Source organism: Triticum aestivum, chromosome 7B (assembly GCF_018294505.1).
Source record: "Triticum aestivum cultivar Chinese Spring chromosome 7B, IWGSC CS RefSeq v2.1, whole genome shotgun sequence".
Classification (NCBI taxonomy): Eukaryota; Viridiplantae; Streptophyta; class Magnoliopsida; order Poales; family Poaceae; genus Triticum; species Triticum aestivum.
Genome location: NC_057813.1, coordinates 610,695,956 through 610,716,317, shown reverse-complemented (window position 1 = coordinate 610,716,317; position 20,362 = coordinate 610,695,956). Strand labels below are relative to the sequence as shown.

Genomic DNA, 20,362 nt, shown 5'->3' with positions numbered 1-20,362 from the left:
CATAGTAGCCCGATTTTCCTACCAGAATAGGTACCCTTTAGGACGTTCGGCCCATGTAGTGGGAATATACAACCTAAGAAACCCAATAGGAACATATGGGATAACACAACAACCCAGCGGTGAGAAATGATAGGGACATGTCGTCAAAATAACCCAGCGAGATGGTTGAATGAAAGAATAGTAAATGAGATTGTCCACACCGCCTGGGAGCGAGTAAAACTAGCCGGCGTTCGCTCCACCCTGGCAAATCAAACTAAGACTGTCAAGCATGATTTATTTTGGTGGGACCGAGACACTCTGACAGGGGCAAAGAAGAGAATTAATAAGTTAAAAAAAGATATGAAGAGGCTAGGAAGAGGATATCTGACAGGGGAAGTTCAACGTAAATTGAAGGAACTACAAATTATTATCGAAAACTATTAGATCAAGAGGAGTTGATCTGGCTGCAACATGGATGCGCTAACTGGCTTCTGCATGGTGATAGGAATACGTCATATTTTCATAAGGCGGCTACAACCCGAAAAAAAAAGAAACAGTATAAAAAACTACTTGATGATTCTGGTGTGTGGAAGGGGGAGTTGGATGATTTGATTAAATAATTAGTGGATATTTCAAAGACCTGTTTACAATGAAGGTGCACTTACTAGATGACATTGTCCTAAATAAAGTAAAGTCCAATGCCGCGTCACTCAGGCGATGAACCTCTCCCTTATGGCTCCATACACAACAGATGAAGTAAAGAAGGCCCTTTTCTCTATTGATGATTTTAAAGCTCCAGGGCCGGATGGGCTTCATGTAGTATTTTACAAAAGGTTCTGGTCGATGCTCGGTGATGATCTTGTACAGGAAGTTCTATGCCCGGTTAATTCCAGGGTGATGCCCAAAGGGTGGAATGATACTACGATTGTTATGATCCCAAAGGCAAATACCCCAGAAAAGGCCACACAATTTAGACCTATTAGCTTAGGCAATGTTGTTTACAAGGTAATTTCCAAATTGATTGCTGCTAGATTGTAGGTTTTGCATCCAGAGATTATTAGTCCAGCCCAAAGTGCTATTGTCCCGGGGATACTAATCACTGATAATGTGCTAATTGCTTATGAAAGCTTGCATGCAATCGAACAAAATAAAGTTGGGAAAGAAGGCAGGTCTGCCGTAAAGCTTGATATGCACAGAGCCTATGACAGGGTTGAGTGGATCTTCCTAGAAGCAATTATGTTGAAGCTTGTTTATCATGTTAAGTGGGTCAAGATGATAACGTTGGGTGTGTGTTGTTGATGGAATACAGAGTAAGATATAATTCGGTGGAGACAAATACGTTCAAACCTTTTAGATGCTTGAGGCAAGGGAACCCGCTTTCCCCATATTTATTCCTTTTTATGCACGAAGAGATTGACAGCTCTATTATCACATGTCGAGCATAGTTGAGATTTTGTAGGGTTGAAGGTTAGCCGAGATGCACTATCGGTCACTAATTTTCTATTTGCCAATGATTCACGAATTTTGATGAAAGCTAATGTTCTTAAATGCTGCTTGTTTGAAGTATATCCTGGATATGCACTGTGATGCTTCTGGACAACTTCGTAGCATGGAGAAATGAAGCATTTTTTTCAGCCCAAGCACTGATATGAATATGAAAGCTAAGGTCTGCTCTTGCCTCAGTACCATGACTAAGGCCCTGAATGACAAGTACTTGGGTCTCCCTGTCACACTTGGACTTGATAAGAGTGATACTTCCTTTATTTGATTGATCGGTTAATTTTGAAACTCGCAGGATGGAAGGAGAAGTGCCTATTGTCAGGAGGTAAGGTGGCCCTTACTAAATCATTTTCACAAGCAATACCAACTTATGCGATGTTCGTCTTTAGAATTCCTTAAAAATTGCAAAGGAATCACATATGCAATATCTCATTCTTGGTGGGGTGATGACGCAACACATAGGAGGATGCACTGGTTGCTTGGTGGAAGATGTGTATTCCAAAAAAGAAAGGTGGTAAGGGATTCAGAGATATCCACTGCTTTAACCTTGCATTGTTGGCCAAAGCAGGCATGGCGTCTTATTGATAACCCTGACTCTCTATGTGCACTGATTCTAAAAGCTAAATACTTCCCAAATGGAGACCTTATTAATGCAGTTTGAAAAAAGAAAGTGTCCAACACTTGGCAAAGTGTCATTGCAAGAGTGGAAACACTAAATCATGAACATATTTGGAGGGTTGGAGATGGAGCTCAAGTCAAGATTTGGGGGATTCTCGGATTCCGCAGTCCGGACACGTGTCAATGATCTTATTGACCCTACATCAGGCTATTGGGATGAACAACTGGATATGCAAACGTTCTGGCACATGGATGCTCAAAGGATACTTGCAATTCCCCTGCCCTTGAACGAAATGAGAGACTTTTTGGCTTGGAACCCAACAAAAACGAGAGTTTTTCAGTGAGGTCTGCCTATCAGTTTGAGTGGGAGTTCCAGTTTGGTAATAAACTGTAAAACTCTACAGGAACTTCGAGGCCAAATGATATTTGCTATTTGGTTTGGAGTCTTCTTTGTCCATCAAAGATCAAAAAATTTATTTGGAGGGCACTCCATGCCGCTATTCCATGTCGCACTATTCTGGCTAATAAACACATGAAAATCAACCTGAGTTGTCCCGCATGTACCTCTAGCCCTGATGATATAAAACATATGCTGTTTGAATGTACGTCAGCGGTGAAAGCGCGGAAGTTGCTCGGTACCTATGATGTCATTGAAAAAGCGGTTCTGGTTGACAAGGCGGGCAAAGCTATTCTGGAACACCTATTATGTCTACGTGAGCAAGACTTCCATGTTCTCGGGCTGCCCAAACTAGCTATGAATAAACTCGGATACTTGCACGTATTGTTGGGTGCAGCAAGATCGAAATCAACTCGGATACTGCGGAGATGGTCACAGCCTTGCTTGATGGGTTTTCTTCTTCATTCGCTTTTACTGCCTTCGTGGACGGTTATTTTGCGTCTCTTGATTTCATCCATGTGGTCTATGATTATTGTAATAAAGAGAGAAATAAGGTTGCTCATGAACTAGCTATGATTGCTATGTTTTCTACTCCGAACTTCTGGTTAGAATCTACACCTGAGACGATAATTCCTTCTAGTGTAACCGATGCCACCATCCTCATGAATGAATAATGATGATTGTCAAAATAAAACTGGATTTGGAGGACCCCGGATTTTAATGTCCTATAAATAAATAACGGAAATAGTAACCGGCAAATGTTCGCCAGGGAGAAACTGCCAGCGAACGCCGTAGCTGCCGCACGGTCTTGATCCTATGGTGCAGTTTGGATGACTTTTTACACTCAAATTAAACAAATGCCATGACAGATTTGAAAAAAAAACACACCCAGGTTCTCCAAACGCACTAAAAACTGCCTTTGAAACGTCCGCAAATGTCATGTCTTGTGGAGAACGTATGCTAGATATCACCATCACTCAGTTATTCTTGATGTGGCCCCTCAAGAAAAGGTTTTTCTCAATGATGGTGTGTGCTCTACTTATTTGCTCTTAAAATTCTCAATTATTTTATTGTACAATATGAGGCAACTCCGCGTCTGAAAATTAGTCTCAGGAGGGATCGATTAGGAAACAAAGGAAGAGCTTGGAAGTGATTCGTGTTGAGTATATTGATAATTAGGAAGTATAGGATAGATTAGGATTCGGTCCTGCCTTGTTTTGTACATCAAGTTGGTCTTTGTACTCCTATATATACGCCCACGAGGCTCAATCAATACAACGAACTATTCCACCAAATCCTCTCTCTCCCTTCTAACATGATATCTATCGCAAGTCGATCCTAACCCTACCGCCACCGCTTCCGCACCTGCGCGCCGCCCCCGGGGCGGTCGGCCTCCATGACCGCCGCCGGGGGCCGCACCACCCGTACCTAGGGTTCGTCCGCCGGTCGTGGTGGCCGGCTGCCCTAGAGAGTCTTTTTTCCCGATCCTTTGATCCGGGTTTTCTCTCTCTCGCCAGTCGCTTTGATCGGCGTCTACTTTTTGGTTTTCCGGTCTATGTGATCCGGTTTGCGTCGCCCACCGCCGCCGTCGACCCCGTGCGCCTCTACTCCAACACCGGCGCGATTGGCCAGCTTCTTCACCGACCCGGCAGCCTCGCGCGTCGTCCGTGCGTCTGCCCGTCGGTCGCCCCAATGCGGCGGCCTCGCGCGTCATCCGCGCATCGGCCCGCCGGTCGCCCCGACCCGGCGGCCTCGCGTCATGCGGCGGCCCTTCACCGTTGCCGTTCACGCGATGGCCCGCCCGTCGATCTACGCTGGCCGTCACCGCCCTGCTCCGACCGGGACTCCTGCATCACCCCGACCCGGCGGCCTCGCGCCATGCGGCGGCCAATCATAGCTGCCCTGTCGCCCGCCGCCGCCGGCTTCATCTCGGACTCCGCCGCCACCACGCCTCCGCCGAGCGGCGTCCCCTACCTCGCGCGCGATCGGCTTGATCACCCGCTCGCCGCCGCGATCCGCCTCATCTACGCCGCGCGACCGACCTGGCCCGTCGGTTACGCGCGCCTCCGCAAGGTCCCGTGAAGATCGTCCCCGAGTTCAGCGCGCCTCTCCACCGATCGAGCATCGGGCTGCCGTTGCATCGCCAAGTCGGGCCGCAGCGCCACCGCCCCGTGGTTCTCCTCGTGGCTATATCGACTCGTGCGTCACCGCTGCGTCGCCCCTTCGGGCCGTAGTGTTGCGATACGCGGTCCCCGTCACCGCCCCGAGGCCGTCCCCGCGGTTGCACCGACTCGCGAACCGCCGTTGCGTCGCCCCTTCGGGCCGGAGCGTCGCGGCACGCGGTCCCCGCCGCGCCCCGAGGTCTTCCCGCCGTCGCCACGACCCGCCTGCCGCCGCTGCGTCGCCCCTTCGGGTCGTAGTGCCGCGGCCCGCGGTCCACTCCGCCGTCTCCGCGCGTCGACCTTCCGTGGTATGCGCCGCACCGTCTTCCTTGGCGCGGGAACGCCACCGTCCGCGCCGGTCTTCGTCAAGCTGTCAGGGTTCTCCCCTACTTCAAGCACCGCCGCCGCGCTCCTAACCTAGCTGCCGCCGCCGCCGTCAGGCTGCTGCCGCCGCTACCCACGTAGCCGCCGCAGCCGCCCGTCCACCTCCTTCGTCTTCGTCCAAACACCAGCCCATCGCCAGCATCGCCGTCATCTCCCCGAACCACTTCGTCTACTCCGACCACCTTTGGTGACATCGGCCCCGCGTTGATGGACGCCGCAATCGCCGTCGAGTTCTTCTCTGCTGGCCCCTCCAATTTCTCCGGCATGGTGTACAGCTCGTGCAGGTCCCTCGTCTACGCATGCCCGGTGCTGGCAACACTGATGCGTGCCTTCATCCACGACGTGTCCCCGGGCCTGGCAAGCCTGGTCGGCGCTTCGTCAACTTCATCTTCGTCCGTCTACGCATGCTCGGTGCTGGCAACACCGGTGCGTGCCTTCGTCTACGATGTGTCCCCGGGCTTGGCAAACCCGCCACGACGCGTCGTCAACAACATCTCCTCTCCGGCGCACCACTACTTCGACACCACTGCGCCCATGCTAACTCAGCGCCCCCTTGCGCCCGCGGCTCCACGGCGACTTCCTCAACACCGGCCACCCCGACTCGACATCGACCACGGCACTCTTCGCACGGCTACCTCGACCACGGCTCCACCACACACGCTCTCGGCTACATCGACAAACGGCACAAAGGGCTACCGCCTGCTTGAGCAACCTCGTCGGTTTTCACTCCAGCCACGACTCCGCGATGCATCGATCGTTACGACTATGGGGGGGGGGGTGTCCGTCGGCTTGCCTTCGGATTCTTCTCCAGTCTCACTGTCTGCGTCGCTACCGTTGTGACTGCGGGGGGATGTTGAGTATATTGATAATTAGGAAGTATAGGATAGACTAGGATTTGGTCCTGCCTTGTCTTGTACTCCAAGTTGGTCTTTGTACTCCTATATATACGCCCACGAGGCTCAAGCAATACAACGAACTATTCCACCAAATCCTCTCTCTCCCTTCTAACAATTCGCAGTACAAAAGTACCACTACTTCAGATGTGCCTACTGTCGTACAGTAGTACTCCCTCCGTTCCTAAATATTTGTCTTTCTAGAGATTTCAACAAGTGACTACATACAGATGTATATAGACACATTTTAGAGTGTAGATTCAGTCATTTTGCTCCGTATGTAGTCACTTCTTGAAATATCTAGAAAGACAAATATTTAGGAATGGAGGGAGTATTATACATGCAAAGGTGCAGATGCAGATAAAGTAGTGGTGCTGCAGCGGTGGCCAGTGGGTCGGTGAAGTTAGCGCAAAGAAGAGAACCAAAAGTGGTATGGATCTCTACCAGGGCGTGGTTTCAGGTTGCAGGGGTGGAAGGAGAGATGGCGTGGAGGAAGACGTGGTCGCCGGCGCTGGCTTGCCGTCGTTGCTTGCATGCAAGAGAGAGAAGGGTGGCGGCTAGGGTTAGGTCTCCCGGCTCCTTAAGGAAGCCGAGCAAATATGATTGCTTCTTGCTTGATTAGATTGATACATCTCCTCTCCTTATATAGAGGTTTACTTGACTCCCAAGCAAGCGACCCTTATATCTAATTAACTCTAAGTCTAAAGGGCTATACCGCCAGCCCAGGCCCATTAGGCCATTACGTACTCTAACACTACACCCCACCTGGACATGCAGCTTGTTCTCAAACTGCAACCTAACCAATTGATAACCATGACTCGGCGCAATACAAACTTAACACCTAAGAGCAAGGCTTTTACATCTCGGCTTGTTTATGACTCTCAACCTAAAATGGACGGTGACGCTCTATTTTGGACCCCTGAACATATAGTGGACATCATCCGCACGTCGGACATGCACGTGTACAGCCACCTGGATCCCATGGACACCATCTGGACAAAAAGAGTGCATGTGTATGGTCACGTGAAAGTGGTCGCAAGAGCGACCAGCAAAGATGCCCTCGTGGCGGCCGGCGGCGGAAAGCAATGATGCTACATGGTACGCTCCTATCAGTGACACCATGCCTTCTCCCCGCCGGACGGCTGTTGGTCTGCACCGCACAGAGAAGAGTGGAGGGCTTTCGATGGAGAATGACGAGGAGGGGTGCGCCTTCCCAACCGCTGATGTCGCAGACGTTGAGGTCGTTGCCCGCGGGGAAAACAGTATGCCCGCCGCCCGTGGGAGAAACCGCATGCCCAAGATCCCTGACATAGCGAACGAGATCGAGATCCTTTGCGCAGTGAAGCGCAACTTGAAGGGGCTGCAGCTGCAGACCATGCATCTCCCGCACCCGTCGACACGCTAAGAGGCCGCGCGCAGCAGCCTGCAGCCTCACCGCCGCCGACACGTGACGGGTAGCGATTCAAGTCGGAAGCGGTGCCGGCGACGGTGGGAACTTGATCTGCTGGATGGGGACGCCCTGGGACGACGGCGACGCTGATGGGAAACAAGGTCGTCGCAGTCTCGTCGTAGGGCATGCCATACTGGTATGAGATGACTGGTGCCGTGGTCGCGGCCGAGGGCGGCGGCGGGGGTAGCCGCTGTTGGTGTGGCAGCGGAGGAGGTGGCTGATGGGGATGCGGCTGGGGCGCATAGTGCCCGACGAGGAAGGCTCTGATGCCCGCCACTGCGTGCCGTAATTCCAGGATTGCGTCTGTCATCTGCTCCGGGATGAGGACGAGGGCGGACGACGCCGAGGCAGAGGGTGCAATCGTCCCTGAGGATGCCAGCACACCCACTGCTGGTGCGCCTGCTGTGCGGGGCAGTTGCGCCGACGAAGACGCTGGTAGCGGCGGGTAGGTGTGCGGCGGCTGCGGGTGGGAAGAACTCGGTGGAGGGCTGGACATGGTCGAACCCGGGAAAGCTGATACCAAATTGGTATGAACCGGATCCCTACCAGGGCGTGGTCTCGGGTTGTAGGGGTGGAAAGAGGGATGGCGTGGAGGAAGGTGTGGTCGCCGGCGCTGGGACGCCATTGTTGCTTGCGCGCGAGAGAGAGCAGGGCGGCGGCTAGTGTTAGGTCTGCCGGCTCCCTAAGAAAGCCGAACAAATATGATTGCTACTTACTTGATTAGATTGATACATCTTCTCCGGAAATGCCGTTTGGTGGCCGAGATCCATGCAGGCCGTAATCTGGCTCGTCAGTGTTCGTACGGATCGGCCGCAATCCCTTGTGACTCACGCGTATTTGACCTGACACCTTTTTTACACCACACCGTATTCTCCATTTTATGCACAGTGTCATCCCATGTTAACGACACTGCTCGATCAGGCTGTTCACAGGTTCCACCGACTCGCCCATCAGTCATGTACACTTCCGTGCCACAGGAATATGCAAGTTCTGAGAACATGACCATCCTCCATGATACACTAATTAGTAATTACCTTGGTTTTGGGATTAGCGGTACTAGTTCTTAAGGGAAAGTTCTCGCTGCAGGCACCTCAGATTTACCCATGATTGAGAATAAGAAACTAATTGCAATTTCTTCTGATGATTACATTTGATTTTCATAATTAAGCCACTAACCATAGTAGATTTGGCCCAACTAGTACAAAAACGTTTTAAAACATACTAAAAACAGCAACAAATGTACAAAAAAATCTTCTTTCTTCATTGAGAACTAATCATTAGACTGCCCCAAAGAATCATTCCATTACAAACATAAAAAATATTTTGGATAAATTATCCATGGATTCAACAAGCAATGCCAATTGTCTTTATTTAGTGCACACATATTTATCATCAGGTACTCACATGCCGTACATGTTCCAATGGGTGAAGTCCTTTTTCTTGGATGGGTTATTGGACTAGTCCTTAATCGACCAGATTGAACAAATATATGTTGCATCTTGTTATTTTTTACCACGCGATCACCTCACTAAAAAAATCGCAATTTTACAATCGATGAAAAGTTATGCAAACAATTTTGTAGTACCAACAACAACACTTCTAATTTTAAGTACTCTAAGTAAGTACCAAAGTCCGGTCAGACGAATCATGTCGCCGCCTCCCAACCCAAGCCGCAGCCTCGGTGCCCCTCATCTTCTTGTCTGGTGGCCTCATTGGCGGCAAGAGGAGTGGGGGCCCATCCGTCTCGTTTTATTTTTCTTAGGTTTTTGCTTCTCCAACATCATCGACGAGGTGGTGGCGACGATGGCGTGTTAGAATATGGTCACTCTGGTCTCTCCCTACCTTGACAATGCTCGATCCGGCACCGATGAAGGGCCTGTGAGGGGTTTTGTCCGCAGATATTTTGGTTCCCTTCAGATCTTGATAGTTTGCAAGCGTGAGGGTTGATGCTCCAGCGATTAATAGATCTCATCTCAAAGGGCGAGCCGCTATTGCCGTCTTAAAAGCCCGGTATGGCGAGGGCGTTTGCAGATGTTAGTTTTCTTTGTTGTTGGTTGAGTGCAATTTTTAAATTTCGGCGGGTAGCATACAATCAAAGGACGGATACTAGTATGTTTTTAATGTAATTTATTTTTTGTGGTCGTTCTACATCCAATTGTCTATCCATTGTACTGATCTTTGTTCTCCTCGATATTAATTCAAAACTAATACGCCCTTTGAGTGTCTTTATTCAGAAAAAATAACACTTCTAATTCTCATCCAAATATGAAACATAGTTGTAGAAACAAGAATAAGAAAGATTTACATGGCCAATAAAATGGTCTGAATCCACGGCCCGGCTCTCACGACCAAAATACCAGCTTGTGTTTGTATTGTTTCTTTTTTCAACATAAACTATAAAATTAGAATTCAACTTTAACCTTCCATCTCCACAAAACGTCAAGAATATTCAACCCCAAAAAGAGATTTATTGAGAATAGGTGCACTGGATACTTTCCCCTCGAGGAGTAATATATCGGCGATGTCACTAACAAAGTGATAATCATTTTTCTATAAATTGTTTCTGAATATGGGGTGATTTTTAAAAAATATATGCGATGAACATATTTTAAATACAAGATGAATATTTTTTATACATGTCATGGACATAATCCAAATAAATAATGAAAATATTTTCAAATTTGCAATGAACTTTTTCGCATACATGACCAATATTATTCCAATACGCGATGAACATATTTTAAATACATGTTTTCACTTCAAAATTGGTGAATATTTTTTAAATACATGATGAACATTTTCTAAATACGTGGTGAACAATTTTCATATACGTGACAAACATTTTCTTTCTGAATATGTGGTGGGCTTGTTTTGAATACGCGGTGATTATTTTAAATACATGATGCACTTTTTTCAAATACACGATCAAGATTGTTTGTAATATGAGTCTAATAATTTAGCAGTGCCTTCAAAATATTTTTCACTCTTTTATTTTTTTATAAATGAATGAAATATAAAAAAACAGAACTTTTACAGAATTGTACGGCTATCGAAAAAATAAAGAAGAAAAAAAGGAATAACAACCAGCCTTGCATGTGCGGACGTGCGCTGTGATCGACTACAGGTGAGGGATAGCAGCAATTCAAACTCACCCAACGAGGCACATCATGTTCTTGCATCATCGCCCACGACGGAGGCTCACATACAAATACAGAAGACGAGAGAATGGCACCCCTGTATTTGCATCTGTATATAACTAAATGGTAAGAAGGCACGGATCCCAATCCCTCAACGTCCGCCCAGGATAGCGGCTTCTAGGCAGCTCGGCCTCCAAAACGCTCCACTCCATCTTCTTTCCTTATATAAAGAGGTTTACTTAACTTCCAAACAAGCGATCCTTATCTCTAATTAACCCTAAGACTAACGGGCTATACCGCCGGCCCAGATCCATTAGGCGATTACGTAATTTAACACTACATCCCACCTGGAAGCATCATTGAGTTTGAATGCAGCGTTCGGGCAGCTCGAAAAAAATAGTGCAGCGTTCACGAGTAGTTCGCTCACATTTGATCTCATACAGCAACGCTGCTGCTGCATTCGATTTGGCTTTGCTGTCTCGATCGAACTGGGACTGGGAGGCTGCGGGAGATCGACGAGATTCAAGAGCGGGCAGCTGAATTAGGATCTCTTCCGTTTATATATCTCCCTTTCTTTCTTTGTGCGTGGAAGCAAACATATATCGCGGTTTACACGCCATTCACAGATGCGCCGCTCGGGGAAGAGACCGAAACGGAGAGACTGAACTCGGTTGTTCGCTTCTTGTGTGCTCTGGTTGAGGTGACGCTGTGTTCTCACCGACGAGCAGGGGCGAGGCGTTTATATACGCGGGCGTGGGGGATTCGGCGTGCACCGAGAGGCAGGGGAAACAGGGGGCTTCCGTCGCTGGTTTCGGGCCAGTAGACTACACCAGAACCAGGGTTCCCAAAAACCAGGGGTCGGGTTGGACCGCCAGTGGGTGGGTAGGTGGGTAGCTTCCCTCTATGTTGTCACTCGACAAAGTGAGGGCGAGCTGTGATGTTGATGTACTGGCACGACCGCTTGTGATCGCCCACTGAGAATTCGTATACACGCGGCAGATACGGGGAACCAGCAGATGGGAAACGAGAAACGGGTTGATCGTTCCGCTCCACCGCCTGGCCGGCGCCGTACATCGATCCAGCCGGCGGCGAGGGCGCTCGTGGTTTTCGCTCGTGCAAAAAGTGAACACAGAACCTTTCAGTGATGCGAATATGCCGGCAGTACATCACCGACGTCCAGTCCAGTTGCACGCCACCGCGGAAGAAAGAAATGCGGCGCAGTAAACAGGTCACATGGCTCGCGCCGCACCCACTGGTCTCCCGTCTCCCCGCTTTGGCGTCGTTCCTTGGTTCACGCTGTCTCGTTCCTCGTTTCAGCCCGGCCGCACGAGCCCAAACCGTGGGCGCTCGAGCCCGATGCCCAGCAAGCGCGTCGCTGGACGGGTCAGGCACGTTCGAACAAAGACGTCGGCGTCTCCTTCACCTGAACGTGGAACCCGATAAAATCGCCTTGTCAGTGTGCGCTCCGGTCCACCCGCGTTTGGCCCAGAGGAACGGGTCACTGCTCCGTGCTCTTCTATAAATAGACCACGTCGATGGCTTCGAGAGAAACAGAGCTCAAGTGCCCCTGCACTTCTAGTTCTTCAGGCTGGTAGGCTGCATCGGCGCGTCCGTGTCAGCACAGCAGGCCGGCATCGGCATGTGCAACGGGCGGGGCTGCAAGCGGGAGTCCGCCGTCCGCGCGTCGCTGTGGCTGGGCGAGCGCCAGACTGCGTCCGCGGCCGGCGGGCCGGGGCGGGGGCGGCACTGCGCGACAACGAAGCCTGAGGCTGGCGTTGATCATACGGTGGTGATGAGGACGAGTCTGTCGAAGGCGGAGCCGATGGCGCGGGAGCCGCCGCGTCAGACAACGGGAGCTGAGGCCGAGATCGCCAAGACGGAGAAGCTCCTGCACTTGCTCCTCTGGGGGCCTAACTGAGCCCCCGACCACCCGTCTGCCACGTATCAACGAGTGCAACGATCCGTGTCCGTGCACCAAGACCCGTCTCAGTAGGGTGCGATGTTTGCTTCTTCTTTTTTAGATCAGTAGGGTGCAATGTTTGCTAGCTGTTCGATGTATGATCTTCTTAGGACTTGCGAGCACAGCTACAGCCTACGGGCAGGATTTGCGTATTTGTATGGTTTATATGCGTATCGGATCTACTTGGCAGCACAATCCGAAATTTCTTGTACCACTTATACTGTTTTAATAGGATTTGATTTGATATGAAAAGTGTTACCATCTTCCAACATAATATGGTTGCATGCATCATTGAGATGGGCAGGGGGTGACCCTTCTTCTCTAAAATAAAATAAAAATTCCAACATAGATGTCTGAACAAGTTTTTTTTTATAACTTCAGACAACATAAATGCATAATATCACGGGGAGAGACACAAAGTACATACGTGCCACCCAAATCCCAACCCTTGTGTCTCCCTCCTCTGGTGCCACGGAGGAAACCGTAGTCTGCCGTCTTGTCCTTTTTCCCTTCCCCTCAACTAGCCGCCACCAGAGGAGCCATCGGTGAAGTCCACACCGTCTATGGGGAAGGTGGTGGCGAGACCGGGGTAGCAGGGCTACAACATGGCATCGGCATGCACAAAATCGATCGTTCCCTCGTGCGGCGATGTGGCACAACCAGCATAGGCGGCACAATGGTGGCTTCCCTGCTACATGGTGGGTGCTGGCCGGTTGATTCGGCACGATGGACTCCAGGTCTGACGTGGTAGTGCCCCAGTGTGCCTCGCAACTGCTTGAGGCTGGTCCTGGCGACTAACATGCATGATGTTGCCGCGCGGCCACAACCACCAGTAACTCCCTCCTCACCGGCAACGGATGGCGTCTCTCCTCCTCGCAACGCGTTCCAAGTTGATGGCTTGTTTCCTTCCCTCGGGATGGCCCTACTTCGGCGGTATTCTAGAGTTACATACTAGGTGAGAGAAAAATCCCTGCGCGGCGAGAGCTGTTGCAGACGCCGATCCCGCCTGTGGGTGTCGGCTCCACTTGGAGGAGTCGTCTTCGCCATGTTCGTGTCGTACCAGGGGAAACCTTAGGCGGGCTCGCTAGCTAGGTGGCAATGGCGACATCCCTTCCTTGGAAGTGTTGCCTGGGTGCCCATGGAGGCTACCGAAGTTGTTGCTACAGGTGGTGGCCTCATCGACTCTTTAGCAAGGATTAGGGCAATGTGTCATTTGATGGTGACTATTGTTGTAGGCATGGGCTCTTGGAGCAAAATGGACGCCGTCACCGGTACTCTTGGACGATGCCTTCTTCAAGCTTGGCTGATTCCTGTTGTTCACTCCCCGATTCCTAGTTCATGGAGGGTGTGTTGACCCAACTTGTGATTAAATTGGGTCATGCTTTCTAGGTATGATGTGTTGGTTGAGACGCAGTCCTTGATCTATGATTCTTGGCTCCTTACCAGCTGTGGCTGGAGGTTCGTCTAGACATGTTGTTATGTCGTTGTAGTCGTAGTCTTATAAACATTATACCAAAAGGCGTTGTATCAGCCATTGGCTCTTCTACGATTATGTACCTCTCTATGGTGTATCCCTAAAAATTGACAATAAAAATATTGGATTTGCCAAATATTATTTGGCCTCCATACCATACGTTTTACGGGGAGATTCGTGTTGACATTGTATTTCCTATTTGATGCGATTTTATTTTCTTGCCCACGCCGATGCGTGCGTCCAGTTTTCAAGCGAAAGTAAAGAAAAAAGAATCGCGGGGTGAAAAATACCAGAGCGGAGGAAAAAAGAAAAGAGTCGAGGCTGAAGAAAAATCAGGGAACCGTCGTTCGTAATCCTGCGGCGACTGAATTGTCCTGATCTGTATCTCTTTTTTTTTAACACGGTTCTGATCTGTATCTAAGTGGTCACTGTTCACCAGTTACTGTAGTCCAGTCCCAACGGTAAAGGCGTTGCAAACATTAGAACGCAGTTGATTCATAAAAAATAAATTAACCAGCAACTATTAGATCAATTTCATAGAGAACTCAGTATGAGCTCATCAATTGGCAAAAGAAGAAGTACTAGCTTTCGTTTGCATGTCTAGATCAACATTAGTCCAGTAGCTGGCCCATGGCACCAGTACAATATATCATATATCTGCAGCCTTTCCCTGAAGCACTATAGCCATGTAAGATAAACAGTGCACGCACGCATGCACAAGGGAGCCCATGGTCGGCGAGAGGAGCCATTTCCTACGTTCCGTAACCGGAATGGCCTTAGTGAATATCTCCATTGGCACGGTGATGTCGCACCGGACGCTGAAGCAATCGTCCTTCAGCCAAACCGACCTCTCCAGGTCGCTCTTCCTTATGAGACGACAGCCCAGCGCACGACGCGCACCCTTTCTGGCGGTGAAGGTGCGCGGTCTGCTGGTCATGCTGTGTGACGGCACCTTGCTGCCGTCTTGGTCGAGCAAACTAATCGTGAATCTGGCTTTTACTTCATCGAGATCTGTGTGATCAAGGAGCAGGGCAACGGACATCCAGTCGGAGTCGCTCGAGTTGAGGCTGTCGGGGTAGTAGAGCAGACGCCAGCGATGCCCGCCGACGGCGAACGCCTCGGAGGCGATGTATTTGCCGTTGCCGAGCCCCTTTGTGAGGGAGTAGCCGTCGATGCGGAGGATGTGCGCCCCGGACTCGGCTGCGGCGACGATGGCCGACGCGGTCAGCGACGGCTCTCCGCCGGCGATGGACGTGGCGAGAGTGAAGAAGCAAGAGAGTACTAGTGCAGTGATGGGCAGCATACTAGCCGATGGGCATAGACAACTGAGCAATGGGAGATGGAGAATGACAAATGAGAGGGAGCTCGTGGCGTTCTTATGTAGTACCGCGACACATAATTACCCTGGCCGGCCCATCACACGAGCAGTCCGGTGGCTCGCGACCACCTATCGAGGAGACGCCAGCACGCGTAGCATACGAATCGCTGCCGTGTTACGCGTGCTTGGAGGAGCCCAAAGGTTAGCACTCAACGCGGAGTAAAAACAAACAGATGAAGCAATCAAGCAAGCGACTATACATACCCTCACCGAAACCTTGCTATCCAAACTCAAAATACTCCTACTCGGCCGAAGCCTCGTCTGCTGCCCCTTCCGCTGGCGCCGCCCCTGCGCCGCCTACGAGCTACGGCAACGACATGCCCGCGCGTCCCCATCGGCAGAAGAAGCCTAAGGCGGGCCTGAAGCTGAACTTCGACGGCTCATCGAAGGGCAAGTCCGGGAGCGCGACCATCGGCGGCGTGTACCGCGACGGCGAGGGGAACTTTTTGCTCGGCTATGCGGGGCGCATCGGCAAGGCGACGAGCTCAGTGGCCGAGCTTGTCGCGCTCAAGTACGGGCTCAAGCTCGCGGTGAAGAACCGCTGGAGTGACATCTCGATCGAGGGCGATTTCAAGGCCGCCGTCGACGCCATCGCGAGCCGCGCGCGGTTCAGGGCGAAGGAGGACAAGGAGCAGTTCACGGAGATCGCCAAGATGCTCCCTCGGCTCGGCAAGGTGAGTGTCAGGCACGTGGGCCGCGCAGGAAATCGGGTGGCCCACTGCTTCGCCAACCTCGGCCACAAGACGGCGCAGCAGCGGCTGTGGCGCGAAGCCCCGCCAGCCGAGGTGCTCCTGCACCTTCAGCGAGATGCCGAGGTTCCCTCCAAGAAGAAGAAGAAGAATGAGGAGGGGAAGAAGAAGAAGAAGCGAGATGCCAAGGACCCTTCCAAGAAGAAGAAGGATGATGAGGAGAAGAAGAACCCGAAGAAGAATACGAAGCGAGATGCCATGAACCCCTCCAAGAAGAAGAAGAGGAAGAGAGATACCATGGACCCCTGCAAGAAGAAGAAGAAAAAGAAGAAGAATGAGGAGAAGAACCAGAAGAAGAAGAGGAAGCGAGGGAAAATAGCTTTACCCCCTGAAAAGAAAAAAATCTGAATGTGATGTGCAGTACCGTTTAATCTGAGAGGATGAGGATGACCGTTGAAATTTGGTGAGACCTGATTATTAGAGCTGCTGAAACTTCTCTTAACCGATTGGAGATTGGTAAGGTTGACTTGGTGAGAACGATGCCAATTTTCGTATTTGCGTTATCACTTTGCAGCTCTTCCGTTGAAATCAGGGAGCCGAGGAGTACATGCCAAATCTTGCAAATATATTGGATATTGCCCCTACTGTATGTCAGTTTACACACCCATTCTCAATAGGGGAGAAGGAAAGATGGAAAAGCTGGAACCGGATTCAGCAGAACAAAAATGGATCCTCTGGTATTGCTATACTAATCAGTTTGGTCCCCAGCACACAACGTGATACGCCTTGTGCAGCTTCTCCTCCTCGGATCGCCTGGGCCGGGCAGCCCTGCCAACGGCGGCCGCGCTGCCGCTCGCGGCCTGGGAGGAGGAGGTGGAGGAGAGGGATGCCGGGACGGCGCGTCGGCCGGTGACCATAGCATGGCGGTAGATCGAGCGAAGCGCGTAGTCCCAGCGGCACAGCCCCGCCTGGTCCTTGAGCGCCTCCACGGCCGCCATGCTTGTAGCCACCACCAGCGACGCCCCCTTCTTGGTTGCCGACGAGGTCATCTCTGTCCTGTGCTTCCGATGGATGGATCGATGTAAGAAAATAAGTTTTGGGAACCAGCACAACCCTCTAGGGGTGGCTTATCTCATTATATATAATGGTTGTGTTACAGTACGTACATAGGTACAGAAGTTATACATAGTCTAACACCCTCCCTCAATCTTAGCCACTTTCTAAAGAACTGAGAAGGGTAAGATTGCGCCTACAAGCCTCAAACTGTGGCAGTGGTAAAGGCTTAGTGAAGATGTCTGTAAGTTGATCCTTAGACGGGATAAACTTGATCTGGAGTTGCTTCTGTGATACACGTTCCCGTACAAAGTGATAGTCAACTTCAATGTGTTTCGTTCGGGCATGAAATACTGGATTTGCAGAAAGGTATGTAGCACCGATGTTATCACACCAAAGAATAGGAGGCTGTGGTTGAGACAAACCCAACTCCTGAAGCAAAGACTGCACCTAAATAATCTCTGCAGTAGCATTAGCCACAGCCTTGTACTCAGCTTCAGTACTGCTACGTGACACAGTAGCCTGTTTCCGAGCACTCCAGGCGATCAAATTAGAGCCAAATAATACTGCATAACCCCCCGTGGATCGCCTGTCATCTGGGCTACCAGCCCAATCTGCATCAGAGAAGGCCGAAAGGACCCGAGAGGAAGTCGGCCGAATATGCATACCAAAAGTCAGAGTGAACTGAACATAACGAAGAATGCGTTTAACAGCAGCCCAATGAGTATCTCTGGGAGCCTGAAGATACTGACAAACCCTGTTAACAGCATAAGAGATATCTGGTCTCGTGATCGTCAAGTACTGAAGTCCACCAACAATGCTTCTGTACTCTGTGGCATCCGCAGGAGACAAAAGCTCATCATCAACAGCTGTTATCTTGTCGGTAGACGACATGGGTGTGGTGGTCGGTTTGCACTTCAGCATGCCGGCTTTTTGTAACAACTCCAAGGAGTACTTCTTCTGCGTAAGGACAAGACCAGTAGCACGAGAAGTGACCTCAACTCCAAGAAAGTAGTGAAGCTTCCCAAGATCTTTGACCGCAAAATCAGCACCAAGAGAGCAGACAAGAGCATCAGCAGCATACTGAGAAGAGCTAACAAGGATAATATCATCGACATATATCAAAAGATACATAGTGACTTCTGGCTTCTGTAGAAGAAATAATGAAGTGTCAGCAGTGGACGGCACAAACCCATGAGCACGAAGGGCAGAGGCAAGGCGGGCATGCCAGGCACGAGGAGCTTGCTTCAAACCATATAGTGCTTTGGAAAGACGACAGATATAGTCAGGACGATCAGGATCAGAGAAACCAGGCGGCTGTTTCATATAAACCTCTTCCTCCAAAAATCCATGTAGAAAGGTATTCTGCACATCAAGTTGACGAAGTGACCAACCACGAGAAACAGCAATGGAGAGAAGAAGCCGAATAGTGGTAGGCTTGACGACAGGACTGAAGGTGTCCTCATAGTCAAGACCATGACGCTGCCGAAAACCGCGAGCAACAAGTCGCGCTTTGTCACGCTCAATAGATCCATCCGAATGCTTCTTCACTTTGAATACCCATTTTGAGTCAATAACATTTACCCGTGGTGGTGGAGGAACGAGAGTCCATGTCTTGTTATGAAGAAGAGCATGAAACTCCTGCTCCATAGCCTCTCGCCAATGTGGAATGCGCAGGGCAGCCTGATATGAGCGAGGCTCAGAAGATGGATCCGCAACAGCAGCAGCCAAACAAGAAGCCAACCAAGCACCCGTACCATCCGTACGTTCCTTAGGTTTGAAAATGCCCGCACCGCCGCCGCAGCCGCCGCCGCCTTCACCGCCGCCGCCGCGCCACCGATCGCGCCGCCGCCATGTCGAGCGCCGCCACCACCGGTTCCACTGCTGCGGGCTTCCTCCCGGCCTCTCTTGTGTCTCTGCTCAACCTCCCGCTCGATGCCGTCTCCGTTCCGGCTCCGATCGGGACAAGGAGCATCGGCTCCGTCTTCTCCACGCCGCCGGCGCCCTCGCTCGGGCGTGACCTCGTGGTCCACACCGCGGCGCCGCCGTCCGCTGCGGATTCCGCAGGCGTCGTCCCGCCGCTCCTGCCGCGAGCGGATCACACAGCCCCGCTGGCGGGGTTGGCGGCGTTCGCCCCGGCCGCGGGCCTTGCGGCGTCCGCACCGGCCGCGAGCTTTGCGGCGCCCGCCCTGGCTGCGGTCCCGCCTCCTCCCGCATCGGCTTCGGTGCCTCCGACTGCCTCCATGGTGTTTGCACCCCAGGCAGCCTCCTCGATGGGATCGTCTTTGCCGTCGCCGTTTCACTTCGGTCATCTCATCACCATCAAGCTCTCCGCAGACAACTACATCTTCTGGCGTGCGCAGGTTCTCCCGCTCTTGGGGAGTCACTACCTGCTAGGCTACGTCGACGGATCGCTTCCCTGCCCACCCGCGCTGGTAGACAGCGTGCACGGTCCGGTCTACAATCCGGCCCATCGCGTCTGGACGGGGCAGGACCAGGCGAACCTCTCCTCCATCCTGGCGTCGCTCGCGTTTTCAGTGGAGTTCGGGTCTCTCCGTCACAGTGGCATGCTCGTCTTGGTCACCCGGCCACACCTATTGTCCGTCATATTTTGCGTCGTCATGAGCTTCCTAGTTTGTCTAGTAATAAAGATGTAGCAGTGTGTGATGCTTGTCAGCAGGGGAAGAGTCATCAACTTCCTTTTTCGGAGTCCAGTCGTGAGGTGAAACATCCGTTAGAACTTGTGTTTTCAGATGTATGGGGTCCTGCTCAGACTTCTGTCAGTGGTCATAATTACTATATCAGTTTCATTGATGCTTATAGTCGCTTTACCTGGCTTTACCTTATTAAACGCAAATCTGATGTGTTTGATATTTTTGTTCAGTTTCAAAAACATGTTGAACGTCTTCTCAAGCACAAAATTGTTCATGTCCAGTCGGACTGGGGGGGCGAGTATCGCAACCTTAACTCCTTCTTTCAGTCGCTTGGGATAGCTCATCGTTTAGCATGTCCACATACACATCAGCAGAATGGTTCAGTCGAACGTAAGCATCGTCATATTGTTGAAGCTGGTCTTACTCTTTTGGCCCATGCATCTGTTCCGTTTCGGTTTTGGAGTGATGCTTTCACCACTGCATGCTTTCTCATCAACCGTACTCCTACTCGTGTTTTAAACATGAAGACTCCTATTGAGGTTCTCCTTAATGAACAACCTGATTATATCTTTCTCAAGGTATTTGGGTGTGCTTGCTGGCCGCATCTTCGTTCATATAACAAGCGCAAGCTTGA

The 20,362-nt window shown here is 50.9% G+C and overlaps 3 protein-coding genes across 3 annotated transcripts; 2 read left to right on the top strand and 1 right to left on the bottom strand.

The window, feature by feature from the left end:
• The first annotated feature begins 12,088 nt into the window (after positions 1-12,088).
• LOC123162559 (uncharacterized) lies at positions 12,089-12,726 on the top strand. Its single transcript, XM_044580335.1, has one exon. The coding sequence runs from the start codon at positions 12,160-12,162 to the stop codon at positions 12,436-12,438; it is 279 nt and encodes a 92-aa protein (XP_044436270.1). The 5' UTR covers positions 12,089-12,159; the 3' UTR covers positions 12,439-12,726.
• Positions 12,727-15,440: 2,714 nt separating this feature from the next.
• On the top strand, positions 15,441-16,539 carry LOC123161250 (nucleolar protein 58). The gene has a single exon (XM_044579106.1). The coding sequence runs from the start codon at positions 15,506-15,508 to the stop codon at positions 16,427-16,429; it is 924 nt and encodes a 307-aa protein (XP_044435041.1). The 5' UTR covers positions 15,441-15,505; the 3' UTR covers positions 16,430-16,539.
• Positions 16,540-16,584: 45 nt separating this feature from the next.
• Positions 16,585-17,100, bottom strand: LOC123158268 (uncharacterized; the record flags this gene model as incomplete). The annotated part of the gene is made up of 1 exon (XM_044576326.1): positions 16,585-17,100. A coding segment is annotated over one exon (327 nt), but the record flags the coding sequence as incomplete, so codon positions are not given.
• Positions 17,101-20,362: the final 3,262 nt, after the last annotated feature.

What these genes read in the sequence shown, in the direction of transcription:
- LOC123162559 (XM_044580335.1), top strand. Translation starts at nt 12,160, where the DNA reads ATGTGCAACGGGCGGGGCTGCAAGCGGGAGTCCGCCGTCCGCGCGTCG.
- LOC123161250 (XM_044579106.1), top strand. Translation starts at nt 15,506, where the DNA reads ATGAAGCAATCAAGCAAGCGACTATACATACCCTCACCGAAACCTTGC.